The sequence below is a fragment of the Lycium barbarum genome, chromosome 6 (assembly GCF_019175385.1).
Source record: "Lycium barbarum isolate Lr01 chromosome 6, ASM1917538v2, whole genome shotgun sequence".
NCBI classification, from domain to species: Eukaryota; Viridiplantae; Streptophyta; class Magnoliopsida; order Solanales; family Solanaceae; genus Lycium; species Lycium barbarum.
This window is the reverse complement of record NC_083342.1, coordinates 16,953,856-16,968,608: the sequence shown is the minus strand read 5'-3', so window position 1 is coordinate 16,968,608 and position 14,753 is coordinate 16,953,856. Positions and strand designations below refer to the sequence as shown.

Genomic DNA, 14,753 nt, shown 5'->3' with positions numbered 1-14,753 from the left:
ACAACTCCATCATATGTTCCAACAACTTCATAAGTTGTTGCAACAGATTATACATTTGTTGGAAAATATCAATACAGTTGTTGCAGCTTCCTCAGCAATTGTATTGATTATTTCCAACAGATGGATAATCTGTTGCAACAACTGGTAAAGTTGTTGGAACATATGATTAAGTTGTTCCAATAGACAAATCTGTTGGAAACCATCAGAACAATTGCTGCAGCTTCCTCAGCAACTGTTTTAACAATTTTCAACAGATTTTAAATCTGTTGCAACAACATATTCACTTGCTGCAACAACCTCAGCAACTGTTTGGGTTTTTACCAACAGATTAGAAATCTGTGGCAACAGATTACTCAGCTGTTGGGTAAAAATAAAAATAAAAAGGCAAGGCCCTTTTTCCTAAGCCTTACAAGGACAACAACAGGACAACAACATCTATTTCACTATCAAGGGGCAATATCAGTGTATTACAAACACACAACAGTAAAAAATTGAATAAAATACACAGCATTGAATAGACACCCTGCCCATGTTCTTCCTTTTCTTCTTTAACCAAAATTCATCCTTTTCGTACTTTTATTTCAAAACCCTAACTTTTGAACCAGAAAAAACATTTGTTTCACTACAAACACACAACCATCACAAGTTAAACAAAATAAACCAACCTCAACTGTCAAACAAGTGCTGAAATTGCTGCAACAACTTACTCAGTTGTTGGAAAAAATTCAAAAAAAAATCAAACCCTTTTTTCGAAACCCCAAGGAGAACAAGAACACAAACAGTACCAAAAATCATAATTTCACAACCACATACACTATTTCACAACATAGAAACCCCAACAAGTGGAACAAATAGAGCAAATACGGGTTTTGTCAAGCCTAACAAGCCCTTTTTTCGAACTCCTAAGGAGAGAAAGAACACAAACAACACCAAAAACCAGAATTTCACAACCACATATACTATTTACAAACATACAAACCCCAACAACTCGAACAAATACAGCAAGTAAGGGTTTCTCAAGCATTGAACAACAAAATAAACAACATTGCAAACAAACCCATGTTATTCTTCTTCTTCTCTGACCAAAATCATCATTTTCTCACTTTGATTTCAAAACCCTAACTTTAAAAGAAGAAAAAGTTGAGCGATTTTACCTGAGAGAAATGGAGAGCAGCAGTTCGTTGATTTTGCTTGTAAAGAGGTTGACGATGGTTTCAAGAAGCACATTTAGCAGTTGAGATCAGTTCGTGGGTTTGAAAGTTTGAAGGAGCAGTTGATCGGTCGTGTGTTTTGAATGAAAGCTGTGGGATTTGATATGGACCGATGTTGAGTTTGAAATAAATGGGGGGTTGAATTAAATGGTTTGGGGTCTTTTTTGTATTTTATAAAAGATTAACAAGTTTGGAAAAATACATTTTCAACCCCATTTTGACTTGATGTGGTCCCTACAAGTCACCTCTAGTAATTTCAAAACTTAAAAGTCACCTTCAGTAAAAATTTCGAAGTTTTACTTCATCTATGAATTTACTAAAGGGAAAAGGGTTAAAAATACCCCTCTACTTTAGAAAAAGGGCTAAAAATATCCTCCGAACTTATTTTGGGTCAAAAATACCCCTCTCATCCTTAAAGTTTTCAAATATACCCCTGTCTTGACGGAAATTATCCCCCCAAATAACCCGAAATTCTTTTTTAAACCCGCTCTATTATTTAAACCCGACCCAACTAAATAATAGCCCATAAGATCCCCTTATTCCCCCAATATGTAGGTATGAAGTTTGAGGGAATTGAGGGATCTTATGGGTTATTATTTAGTTGGATAGGGTTTAAATGATGGAGCGGATTTAAAAAATAATTTCGGGTTATTTTGGGAGATAATTTTCATCAAGACAAGGGTATATTTGAAAACTTTAAGGACGGGAGGGGTATTTTTTATCCAAAATAAGTTCGGGGGATATTTTTAGCCTTTTTTTCAAAGTAGAGGGGTATTTTTGACCCTTTTCCCTTAACTAAAACCCTTTATGACTAAAGTGGAATAAATTGAAATGGTATGATTTTTCCGTAAATTCACTTTAACCCGAAGCACCTCACTTTCTCTTATTAATAGTAGTAAAATAATAATATAATAATTACTTTTTAATTTATAATTTCTGTAAATAAATTTAAGGATATCGACAATTTTTTACCAAACACATTTACTGGTTAGAATCAATTACAAGCCAAAAATACAAGAGCTTATTTATAAACCATTTTCAACATCAAAAAATACTTTTCAGCATCTAATAATGTTCAAGCTACTTTCAATCAACTGACTCAATCAGGCTCATTTGTTCTTTCTTTCTGATTTGCTTTCACTAATAGCATACCAGTTACCCGTGCGCTAGGTCTGTTCTCTTTTTTTAATTTGCACCCCAATATTGGTATTGGAAGCACATCACACTATGACAGGGTTTCACAGTTTAATGAATCTTCCACTTATTTGATAAGCTGATTAAGGGGTTATTTTATGGTTAAACTCTTCACAACTTATTCACACAAAAGAAAGGGAAATCTCCCCTAAAGTCCTTTACCATGAATTCCATAAGCTTAATGTCCCCATTTTCATGTCATCAACCACACGACTGTTCAAGCGTTAGAACAAACATCATGAAGCTCTTCTTGCTTCTTCGCCATTCAGAATTTTAGAAGCAATCTGTAGTATATTTCCTCAATTTTTCCCTTACTATGACAGTTCCAAATGTACAATTCTTCAACTTGATATGCAAAACATGTCATGTTCCACAACATAACATTTACACGTTGCTTACGTAGATGAAGTCCCAGTAAAACCCACCTCCTGATATTGTGTTAGAGTTGAAAAAGGTTAGAGCCACAAGACAACTCATACATTTCTTATGTCTATTTGTATAGTTCCAAATTCCTAAAAAGAGAGAACCGCTAACCATCTGTTACATTCTTTTGAAATTCCAAAAAATGGGGAAAAGGAAGTCCATGGTTAAGTGAACAAAAGATCATAGAACTTCTATTGCTTAGTGAGGCTGTAATTTGACAGTTGATGAAGGCTCGTCAAAATCTTGCTCGATTGCATATGGCCATTATATGCACGTTGTTATGCAATAACCAGCAAGCTAGCCTTCCATCTGGAATTTTAAAGAATAGCAATCCCATTCATGCCTAGTTTAATTACATCTTTCTCCGATCAGCTTTGAAGTTGCAGAGAGCTATTTCAATTCACTTATTCCAAAGGTCACAAGTTATTTTGAGATAGATTTCCTTATGAAGGACCTGGGGCTTTAGTTTCAGGCATCTCCAATGATGACGGCTTCTGTTTAGTCTCCAATGATGATGGCTTCTGTTTAGTCTTCAAGAAGCTTCTTGCATAAAGGGATCCAAAGACGATAACCTGAAAAAAGAAATCAAATTAGAGCACTTAAGTAAAGAACTTTCAGCTTACAAAAACCAACAGAGCTAAGTTGATGCTTACAGCTCCAATGCATTGCTCCCAGCTCAAAGGATGGGCAAACCACAAGCATGAAAGCAAAATGCTCACCAACTACACAAATTGAATTAGGCGCCACAGTTTTAGTTTAGCAGGAAGAAGACAAAAACTTCAAAACTCTCAAACTATTTCTTAATACCTGTCTTGTGGTCATTATGGTTGCAAATGTTAGAGCACCAAATGTGCGGATTGTGTAAGAAATAAAAAATTGACTTGCAGTCGCTACCTGCAATGAGAACACGATATCAGTTCCGTCCTCCGAATTTTTCCATTCCAAAAGTAAAGAGGAGTTGGCTTCTTGATATGCATCTTTAAGTGACAGCAAGTTTGGCAGCACAGATACTTGTGAAAGCAGGATAGCTGTTTAAGCAAATCAACTTCTACAGGAACAACTTACAGTTGTTAGCAGAGCAATATCAAAGAAACAATCATGATGGCGGGATACAAAATCTATTGCCATGAGAAGATTGCCTTGCAAAACTAGACCTGCATGCGAATCAGAGAACATAGTCCAGTTAATATCTAGTCATTGGACTATAACATAAATAAACATCCGAAGTAATATGAAGCGTGGCATCAAGAGGACATCATAAGCAAATAACACTACTTAATTTGAGCACTAGTACCTGTAGTAAAAACTAATTATAACTAAATAGCAGGAAAGCAGGCATATAATTAGATATAACCAGTAGCCCGCAGGGGGTCAGATGTCTCTGCCAGAGTTTAATCCACAATCACGTAAACAAAAGTGCATAATAAATCCTTATAGCAAATATGTTTTCGAAATAATTTTGGAAAATTAATTGAGTGCAAATGATATCAATACTCAAAATCTTTTGCTTTCACAACTAATTCAAAGCCAAACATACTGAAGCTTGAAAGCTAACCAATCAGCATTGTGTTTGACAGTTTTTCTGTGACAAAATTTAAAAATCATTATAACGTTAAAGATTCTTATGTAAAAACATAACCACAATGAGGTACCTAAAAGTAAGAGCCACACCCTTCCCTGCCATGGTGCACAATAAAAACGTACAGACAGGTATAGACTGTAAAGAATTGGATATATCATGCTCAGTGAAAAGACATTTGAAACAACTGAATGGTTCAGCATTATTATCTTCTGGAAATGTAAAGGAATCTCTCAAATGTCCACCAACTACACACACAATAGTTGCAAAGGTTTTTTCTTAAATGGAAATGTATCCAATAGTTGCAAAGGCGTGTTACTCGATTCCAATAAATGAAATCTCACGGATGAAACTAAGAAGACATGAAACTCAAGGCTTTATTGAAATGGCATTGTATTTCATAGTTGCAAAGGCTTGCTACCCGCGTCAATAAGTGAGAGATCTTACCGATGAAACTAAGAAGACACGAACAGGCTGTTGTATAGAATATTTGATTGTGTATTTCCATATCATAGCCTTTAAAAAGTTTATCCTGGAATGTACTCGTAAAGCCATCAAACCTGTGAGATCAGATGACTGATAAAGCTTGTGAACATCCCAGAAATATATCCAGACACTAACAAAATTCAATTTCGTAGGGAGGATAACAATGTGGTGTTGCCCCTTTAATAGATAACTATCCCAACAACCTAAAATGAAAAAGAAAAAAAAAGCAACAATACATCCTGCGTAAAACATCAGAAGCATATTGGTATTCATTCAAAAAAAAATAAAAAAAATGTCTTCCATTGAAATATTACACAAGAAAAGGCAGGGGAAAGAGGTAACAAAATTGAAGAATGAGAAAGTTGCGAAAAGTATACTTTCTTTCTAATGTAAAATTATGTAAATGTAGTTGTTGTGAGTATTTGATATATATGTAACTCATGGAAACTACAATATGCTAATATTTATTTTATTTTCCACTTTCCAGTTAACATCAAAATCTTTCATTCTAACCAGCACCAAATAATCTTTCTTACATTTGCACTTGGGCGGAGCAAGGGGTGGAGAACCATGATATTGACCATTCCATTTCGCTCAGGTGTTGTCACAATTCTACAGTTAACCAATTAATTAGGGCTTTGAGGGTTGGGCCACAACATCAGAAAAGTAGAATTATCCTATCGGTGGGGTAAAGACATGTAATAAGTTTGAGAATGGTCAATAAGTAAATATGATATCAAATACAATTTCTAAACAGCCAAACTAACAAAAGCTGATGTAAATACCATGACTTTCTATTTGATAGTTCAGTAATTTTGTCAAAGTATTACAGGATTTTTTTTTTTTTTTTTTTTTTGGGGGGGGGGGGGGGGGGGGGCAGTTAAGATTGTGATGTAGTATGTGTTAGAACAGTATTCAGTCGATCATTCTTTTGGTGATCTTACAGAATAATTGAGATGATGCAGTGAGCAAGGAAAAGAGAAGCGAACAGTACATAGCATTTCAATGCTCAAATATCAGTCAAATTCACACAATGAGATGGTAAGTTGAAAGCCAATTTTCTACAACATCAGGTACTGAATCTTCTTGAGGAAACAAGTCTTGACGCTAAGCAAATTGAGTTGTGTAGCATTTAGTTAATCCAATGACTAAAGGTTTAAAATGCTGGAAGATTATGTGAGTTATAATCCATACCCAAGATAGCCTATCATCAAAGAAACTCCCCAGACTGTGCTTTCCCTTCCTCTGTTGAAGGGACTGATGTCACCTGCAGCCTAAAACCAAACACAAAATGGCAAAAGTATTACCAAGTGGACTAATCGTGAAGCTAATGTAAGTCCAGAACTTAGCAAATCAAATAAAAGCATGGCTATCAGAAACAAAATTCTATCCATCGATGACTAACAAGTCCTTGATATCAATGTAGACTTAGCTAAAGATAGGGCACAATAGAAGAAAAAGATCTATATAGGTGATATCTACTAGTTGAGGATAGGTTTTAGACCCGTTGGAGAACTTCTAATAATAATAATAAAATATATTACTATTATTATTATTATTAATTATTATTATTATTGTTATTGCTATTTATTATATAATATAACAATAAGCTTAAATGAAGAACTGGGGAATCATACGGCCGACCCCAACTTGTTGTGGACTGAGGCCTAGTAGTTGTATTAATTTAACTGGAAAAATGGGATTAACCAGTAACAGGAAGTACACATCATTAAAGAATTCTGCAAGCTGGAGCTTCTTTCTACAAAATTAATCCAGTCCTCTCAACAAGTGGGTGAATCGTTAGCGCTCCAAAATTATACAAAAACATGAATCTCTTTAGTGAGCATCTATCATTTTTGGAGAATCAGTAAAAACTACGAAAACCTGTCCTGTGCTGGTAATTATATACAATGAATGGTTTAGGTGACACAAATTAACAAGATAAACCGCAGCATCCCCTTTAGCTTTTCCAAATTGATCCCTGCGCAGTTTTCAGTCATTCTAAAAGATGGAGACAAAGAACTACCCATTATCGCAGAGTTTTAGGGAGGTATAGTACAAAACTGCCTCAGAAGTTTGATATAGCTTGCAAAGAATAACAACTAGAAAATTTAGTTAGATGATCTCTGTGAACAAAAATCTGACCCATCATCTAGAGCTACAACCATTCCACGGTGGGCCATTGCATGTGTTCTTTGAACAGGGATGCTATATATCTCTGTATTGTTGGAAGTCGTAAATAAGAAGTATATTCTAGAATTGAAAAACAAACAATACAACACTATCTATAATATTTCAGTTCCTAAAATAAAAGTTGCCTTTCCCAAGTAAGGCCATTATACCTTCTAATTAAGACAAGTTCTATGTGAGTTCACATTGACAAACTTCTGGGACTAAATTCAAGGAAACAGTATGAAAACTTCAATATATTGATTGTTGACATTACAAATGATAAAGTAACACCATACCTAAACAAGAAAATGACTGTTTCCCCCAAGAAGCTAGTGAAATCATAGTTTAAGAGACGCTGTACTCAACGAAAGCCCGCAATATCAAAGAGCATGGATCTCAGCTAGTTAATAGTATTGATGGGATACTTGGACGTCATGACTCTTTGGTTGTGAAACTCAGTTATTTATGAAAGACTCAAGGGCTCAACCATAACATGTTTGCTTGCACTCTCTTCTGGACAGCCAGAAAACTAAGGCCTTGACATTTTCAACTTGGATGTCCCTTGTGCTCAACCGAAAAGGGAGCATTGGGCACCATGGTGAGGTTTGTCAATAGTGGGAACAAGAAGTTTAGCTTCAGGGAAGATTCAATTTAGGGTTTGGTTCTTCTAGGTAATTTCATGGTTAATAGGAAAAAAGACTACGCTCTGAAACTTGAGTTTATTGATATTTATGTATCCAATCCAATCACTGGACTTTCCAACAGCTTCAGAGACCACATCAACAGTCAACTGATGCATCATCATCTTAAATTGGTTTAAGATTTTTAGTGTTTTGTACTGAGCGAACATGGAAAAGCATGAGATCATTCAGCAGTTCTCAAACATAATCGAAGAAAGTTGCAGTAATTGATGAAAATGATACCATGGCTGTGACATCAAATACACATCATTTATCAAAGATTTTGTTCGACAAGCAAACATCATTTATGGATGTTTGATGTATTCTGAAAATGATTCTTGACATAATTTGAGAAAGTAGCAATTTATAATATCCAACAGGCAATTCAAACAAGATATTAGTAATTACCTGATACAGAATAAATAAGGAACAACCCAGGGTTACTAGGAACGCCACAAGATAGTCATATCCTTGGTACTTCTTTTGCATAATGATAGCACCCCAGATCTGCATCAGCACAAAAGTTAAAGAGAAAACGACATCAACTAGAAAGGACAGTTAAATAATTTACAATCTGTCTACACAAGAACATTGCAAGCAAGATGACATCCAATTATCCTATTGCACAGAAGCTGGTTTTACCCTGTGCGCACCCGAAGGGTAGCGGCTGTGGATTCCCATGTCATCAAAAAAAAAAAAAAAAAAAGATGACATCCAATTATCAGATGCCTTATAGAAGATTATACAAAGAGACTTTTTCAGTATCGGGGGCAAAGGGTTCTTGGTTTACTTTATATATCTAAAATGACACACAAGCCGAGGGTCTACTAGAAACAGTCTCTCTAGCTCACACAAAGTATCGGTAAGGTCTGCGTACACCCCACCCTCCCTAGATCCCAGTTGTGGGAAGACACTGGATAAGCTGTTGTTGTTTGTTGACACACAACCTAGCAAATCCCAGTAGTTTTAGTGTTGCAATGAACTTCAGTTAACACAATTTTCAACCAGACAATTGGATTTCCATAAGAATTGAGTAAGATTCTAGAAATAATAAATGCAAAGTAGACTAATATGATATCATGGCTGTGATTAGTTCCAAACAAAATGCCAAAGCTAAGCCTAAAAATAGCAATACCACAACTCAAACACATGTGATAGAGCTTTATTCATGCATATACTAGAGAAGTCCAGCCCAAGAGGAATGAGGAATTGCATGCAGTAGTTACTAAGCAATTACAACAATCTATCCAGCAACAACTTACCATTACAGGTATCATTTTCGCACATTTTGCCAGGGTTTGAACAGGAAAGCTAACGTACTTGAGAGCCTGAAGCAAGAATTCATCAAAAAAGCCAGTGGTTCGTTATATAACAACTTGATAAATCTTCTAACGCTTTAAGTCATTTTTCAATTTCTTCTCAAAATGTTCTTAGTTTACCTCATACTGACAAGTAGTTGTAAGGATGTTAGAAACAGAAACAACACCATATTTATAAAGTGGAGCTACCGGGTCCAATGCCTTCTTACTTGCCTGAAAAATAAAAAAATAAACATCAAATAATGAACGGAGCAAAATGTTAAATGTTCTTACAAGATTCCTAGGAATAACAAGTACATCGGGTTAGAGAATGCGGAAGAATATTTGCAGTGCTATATAAGGCTTTTGCTCTTAATACACAATAGAAAGTAGATGAACTAAGCCGGGAATCATTCCACTACCAGTAAAACTCCAGCAGAGACAGCAGAGGTGGTAATCCGATTGCAAAAGACAAGAAACAATGAGTATGAAAAATATTCTTTACTCGGCCCGTAGGGAACTCGCATGATCTTTTCCTGCAGTTACAAATCCCACCACCATGTTAAAGTTAAAAAATACCTATTATTGTAAATATGAGAAGCAAAGATGTTTTATTTTACCAGTACATAATGGACAAAAGTGTCAAGTAGAGCCGAACATATATATAGGCAGATGGTTAAACAGGCACTAATGAAGCTACAGAAGGAAATTGAAAAAAAAAAAAAAAAGAAGAAGAAGAAGAAGAAGAAGACGGAAACGAGCATATGCTTGGCTACGGAGATTTCCTTTTAGATTAAACCTAATTTCACTTACGAAAGAGGCCTTGATAGAAGAGAAAAAGGGGGAAGAGGGGGGGGGGGGGGGGGGGGGGGTTCGATAGCTTTCATCATCAACAGCTTGTTTTTTACAAGGTACTGTGAGTCTCTAGTTTATCTAGTTAAACTATAAGCAAAACTCTATAATGTGTCCAAAGGACAAACAACGCAACAAATTGTGCAGAGAGATAAAAAGGTCATTAGTCTTTAGTACCCACTATCCACCATACTGAACAGAAAAGACAAACCATGAGCCATATGATAGTGCCTTAAACTTACAGTAGATACTTTAAGAAAATTGAGTTCTTAATTAACTAATGGAAAATCCATAGACTGTTATTAAATGCGTAGACACTAAACAGTTACCCCTAGCAGGGTCGAGAAAAATTCATGGCATCAAGTTACTGTATGAAATCATGTAGGTTTGCTTCAACTTCTGCGAGACTGGACTGTAGAAGATAACTGTTCGCGAGAATGTATGATTTACTGATTTGTTTTGTTAATATTATCTGTAAGCTGCCTGAAGAGACTCAGCGCTATCGCAAGATGTGGCCCCACTGAATGATATACAATATCTGTATCAATTAATCAACTACGTCAACCCCAAACTAGCTGAGGTTGACCAGATGAGATTTCTATATCCAAGTATAGAAAATTCATCATACTTGGACTATTTTCATGCTAGCCAGCAACCTACAATAGCCTTCTCTATTATCTAGGCACGGGCTATGCTGGAGTCAACTGACTACACCATAAATGACACAATTATAAATGGAGTCAGGTACCAGCTCATAGATGAACTCTATGTCAAGGTTCTTGTTGCCCAGGCCATTAAATTAAGAACACGTGCTGAATGACACCTAGAATATGCATCAATTTATTAGACATCAGCACGAAAATACTCTACAATAATAACTTAAGTTTTTCTTTTGTGCATATTCGTTTCTTTGGCCTGCTAAAAACAAACTTATGTTGTTTTCTTCTCCACCTTCTCTCCTTTTCCTCTAAGGAGCTTCCACACTGTGTATGCTAATTTAGTCGCAAAAGCCATAAAACCAGATGTGAGTTGACCATGTCCATCACGGATCTCATATTTACACTTGTGTGTTATCATGTCCAGCACCAAAGTGGCCATATAGAATGGGACATTGTTGATATCGGATAACACAAGAATATCAAGCTAAAGGGAAGAGCCATGACCTCAGGATTTTTCCTGGTAGTTCCACTCACATACTCTATAGACTAGTCTGAAGAGAGAATAACTTCCCTCAATGAAACGTCTTTGCATATCTTGTGATGGTAATTTCAATAGCTTAATTTTAGCAAAAATCTACCAAAAAAGCGCTCACGGTATGAAATACTTTCTTTTGATCGTAAGCTATGAAATCTTGTCTCTGAAAACATAAATGGTTGATAATGTAGTACAATCCAAAAAATACGTATGGAGAAAGATGAAGAAAGTGAAACAGCTCAAACTATACTAACAAGTATAGGTGATTCGGCGAGTTTTTTGGAGGGATTTCATTATTTATTTTGTTAAATGAGTTGGCATGTATACTTCATGTATTGTGAGTCATCCCCTCCTTTGCTGTAATATTACTTCCTCATCAAAAGAAAAGTTCTTTATAACCGTGCATGTCCTAGGTGATCTTCATATCTTATGGCTTTCCCTGTTAAATTATTAGGGTCCTCACCATAAGCACAAATCTTGAATACAACAAACATTAATTGCAGTTTCGCACAATTTCAGAATAAATCTCACCTTGGAACTCACAATATTAAATAGGAATGTTCACTTATCCCATTCTATCACACAAAAGAATACAATAACTTGTCTCGGTTCATAGAAGATCAAAATATCATAGCAGCTGAAAACTAGTCATAAGAGAAGAAGTTATAAAAAGCTCAACCTTAATCATTCAAACACCCAGCCAAGCAAATGAATCAAAGAGACTCATGCATTACAAATAAACATTCAAATGTCTTAGTTTTTTTTTTTTCGTTTGAAATGGCAAGTGTTCATTCAAATGCCTGAGTATTAACAAATCAAAAGCCCATCAGACAAGAAACTATACACTTCTTTTATCTTAAATACTAAATCTGCTTTTTCCTTTACCCTTTTTCCCAAACTGCAAAAGAAACATTCAAAAATTCTATCTTTACCAACTTCAAGGCAAGCGGCAAGAGCTTTCTGCACTTCTCCACACACATCATAAAGGCAGTTACTTTTCCTTGTTTCTTTTCAAGTATGAAATAGATAAATATCAAACTTTATAATTGTTTCTCCTCGTTTTCTTTTAGGCAGCATACAATCACTAAAATGTTTACTCATAAACTCTTCAACTGTCATATTAGCTTCACCTAATCAAGCAATACGTCAAGTAAGCCCTTCTCTAAAGCTAGAGAGACGTATAACACATACAAGTTCTTGTAACTGTGTTTCCCTGTATTAAGAGTTCATGGTCAAAAACACACCTAAACTCTATTACTTTTTTACGACTTTCATATCTCAAACTATTCATTGTTCCATTTACCTACCTAAACTATCTATCGCTCCCTTTTGTATTAAAACACACCTCGATGTTGAGTTGGTCAAATATTTGTTCCCAATCAACAATAGGCGCGTGGAGGCCAACTATAGAGATTGGAAGTGCATTTTGGTACATTCCACCTATCTTTAGTTTAACACCACAATTTTACTTTCTTAATCTCCGTGTAAAGTCAAAACATTGAAACAAACTTAACATTAATCAACAAAACACACATTGTATTCCATCACACATACCTGTAAAATGCCATAAATGACGAGAGTAGACATGATTCCAACCACCGCAAAAGTTCCTTTGGCTAACTTGTTCTCCTTCAACGGTGGCTCCGCCATATCCCACCACCTCTATTTATCAAAAACAAATTAACCCTAATAATTTCTTTTGCTACAGCTCAGTATTTCAACAAGTTTGAAGGTTGAAGGGAAGAGGGAGATTTATTTTTATTTTAATATGAAGATCGTCAGGGCAATCGCCGGTAAGTTTACGCTTTCCTCTTTTTTTGTTTCCTTTTTTAACTACTAATACAGTACTAGTAATAATTTTGCTACTTTTTTATTCTGTAAAGTTGTGAGAGTGTGAGGGCACGTCAGATGGATGCCACCTACTAATTTAGTGACGACATTATGAGGAGCGTGATGTAGCTCTGGACTGGGTTTGCATTTGCCACCAAAATGAGGACTTTTTTGTTTAATTTTTACTCATACAGTTCGAAAAAAATAACAAAAGCTAACCATATAAAAAAATATTAATGTTCCTGGAAATCGAACCTAGGACGCTTGAGGAAATTTTCAACACCCTAGACCACTTGATCTAACATTTTGCATTGGTTCAAAGTATTCCAAAGTTAATATATGTGCATAATCACAGAAAATCTACACTATATATCTAATGAAATTTTTTGCCGAGAGTGTTCCGGTGAACACCCTGGGCACCCTCTAAATCCGCCCCTGATTGCAAAGCTCTAGTCTAGCGGCTCATTCGCTACAAAAGAAAAAATCAGACAAAAGATCGAAAAGTCGTCACTAAAAGATTCACTACAAAAAGACCGGGATTACTTGTGGCGACTTTGATCAAAAGTCACTACTAAAGATCGTCGAAAAAAAATTATATTGAGCTAGCCTTAAAAAAATATCCCGAAACATGTATGTTTAGAATTTGTAAGTAAACGTTAATTGAGCCTTCAAGAAATATCCAAACATGTATAATATGTGTATAATTAGTAAGTATACATTAATAATACAAAAATTATACACCAATGATACAAGTTCTATACATTTGATAGATTTTCTATACAACAATGATACAATTTCTATACACATGCTAAAATTAGTTGAAAAAAGGCTCCAAAATGAAATTATTTTAAAAAGACTAAAAATGTCTTTTAAGCTTCTTGGGTCATCCGGTTGTCAATAGTTTGGGTCAGATGGCTATTTGTGTCCTTTTCCCAAAAGTATTTGTAATTCATGAACACGTTAACGTCTCACATTAAAAATCGTTATCCGAATATGTTTCATGCAAAATATTCGGTGCAGATTAGCTTAACCGGCAAGATTAAATTAAAAATCGAAGAAACTAAAGAGAAAATTGAAGAAATAATAAACTATAACTCTTTGTATTGATTCTCAAATTATTTCTTGTATTAAAAGATAAAATCTACAACTCTATTTATAGATAAATAAAAAGAAAAACTAAAAAAAAAATCTATAACTCTATTTATTCTTTTTTAATGACACGTATTTTAAAAACTCCATTTTTTTTTTTTATTACACAAACCCGTACTCCTCCCCCCCCCCCCCCCCCCCCGCCCCACCCCTCGGCCCGCCGCTATGGTGTGGTCCTCCTTCCCGGCCTCTAAACAACCAATGAATATTTTAACATTTTTCGGTTGTTTGAACTAAACAAAATGATATATTAAAAAAAATTCTCAGAATATATACACTGATTTTTTAACTAAACAACTTGAAAATGTTTAAATAATTTTAGGTTGTTCAAATATCTTTTCGTTGTTTTGAACGGACTGCAAAATTTTCTTACTCTCATGATTTCATGTTTAGAAATAACAACTCATACCTAAGGTTTAAGGAATCAAAAGATACAAAAAAAATATGTGTGTCATCGTCTTTTACTAGTTAAAATGGGAAGTCTTTATCCTATTTATACATTTTTTATTGTAATTTTTCACACATTTACTTCCCCTTCCTCCCAAACTAAATGATTTCATTTTGAATAGTTCAAGATCAAAATTTGCTCTTTTCTCTTCGTTTTGGAGCAAATGTTAATAGAAAGAGTATTTTTAAGTTACTTGACTAGTTAGAGAATATGTTTAGCTGGTTGACAAATGGCAAG

The 14,753-nt window shown here is 35.0% G+C and overlaps 1 protein-coding gene across 2 annotated transcripts; it reads right to left on the bottom strand.

Moving 5' to 3' along the window:
- Positions 1 to 2,735: 2,735 nt before the first annotated feature.
- On the bottom strand, positions 2,736 to 13,040 carry LOC132643518 (UDP-galactose/UDP-glucose transporter 5B). 2 transcript variants are annotated; one of them, XM_060359948.1, is made up of 11 exons: positions 12,644 to 13,027; positions 9,466 to 9,579; positions 9,185 to 9,277; positions 9,008 to 9,073; positions 8,154 to 8,252; positions 6,088 to 6,167; positions 4,855 to 4,967; positions 3,894 to 3,982; positions 3,636 to 3,722; positions 3,482 to 3,550; positions 2,736 to 3,400 (listed from the first exon to the last, which is right to left on the bottom strand). In XM_060359948.1, exons 1-11 carry the CDS (start codon positions 12,737 to 12,739, stop codon positions 3,272 to 3,274), a joined length of 1,035 nt encoding a protein of 344 aa, XP_060215931.1. In that variant the 5' UTR covers positions 12,740 to 13,027; the 3' UTR covers positions 2,736 to 3,271. The 2 variants fall into 2 exon arrangements, with proteins under 2 accessions (XP_060215931.1, XP_060215932.1); XM_060359949.1 differs by lacking the exon at positions 9,466 to 9,579 and having other exon boundaries at positions 12,644 to 13,040.
- Positions 13,041 to 14,753: the final 1,713 nt, after the last annotated feature.

Excerpts from the sequence above, each read along its gene's own strand:
- LOC132643518 (XM_060359948.1), bottom strand. The coding sequence starts at position 12,739 with ATGGCGGAGCCACCGTTGAAGGAGAACAAGTTAGCCAAAGGAACTTTT. Across the intron at positions 9,580-12,643 it reads TCATTTATGGCATTTTACAG|GAAAAGATCATGCGAGTTCC; the intron begins GTATGTGTGATG and ends TTGTAACTGCAG. Across the intron at positions 3,551-3,635 it reads CCATAATGACCACAAGACAG|TTGGTGAGCATTTTGCTTTC; the intron begins GTATTAAGAAAT and ends CAATTTGTGTAG.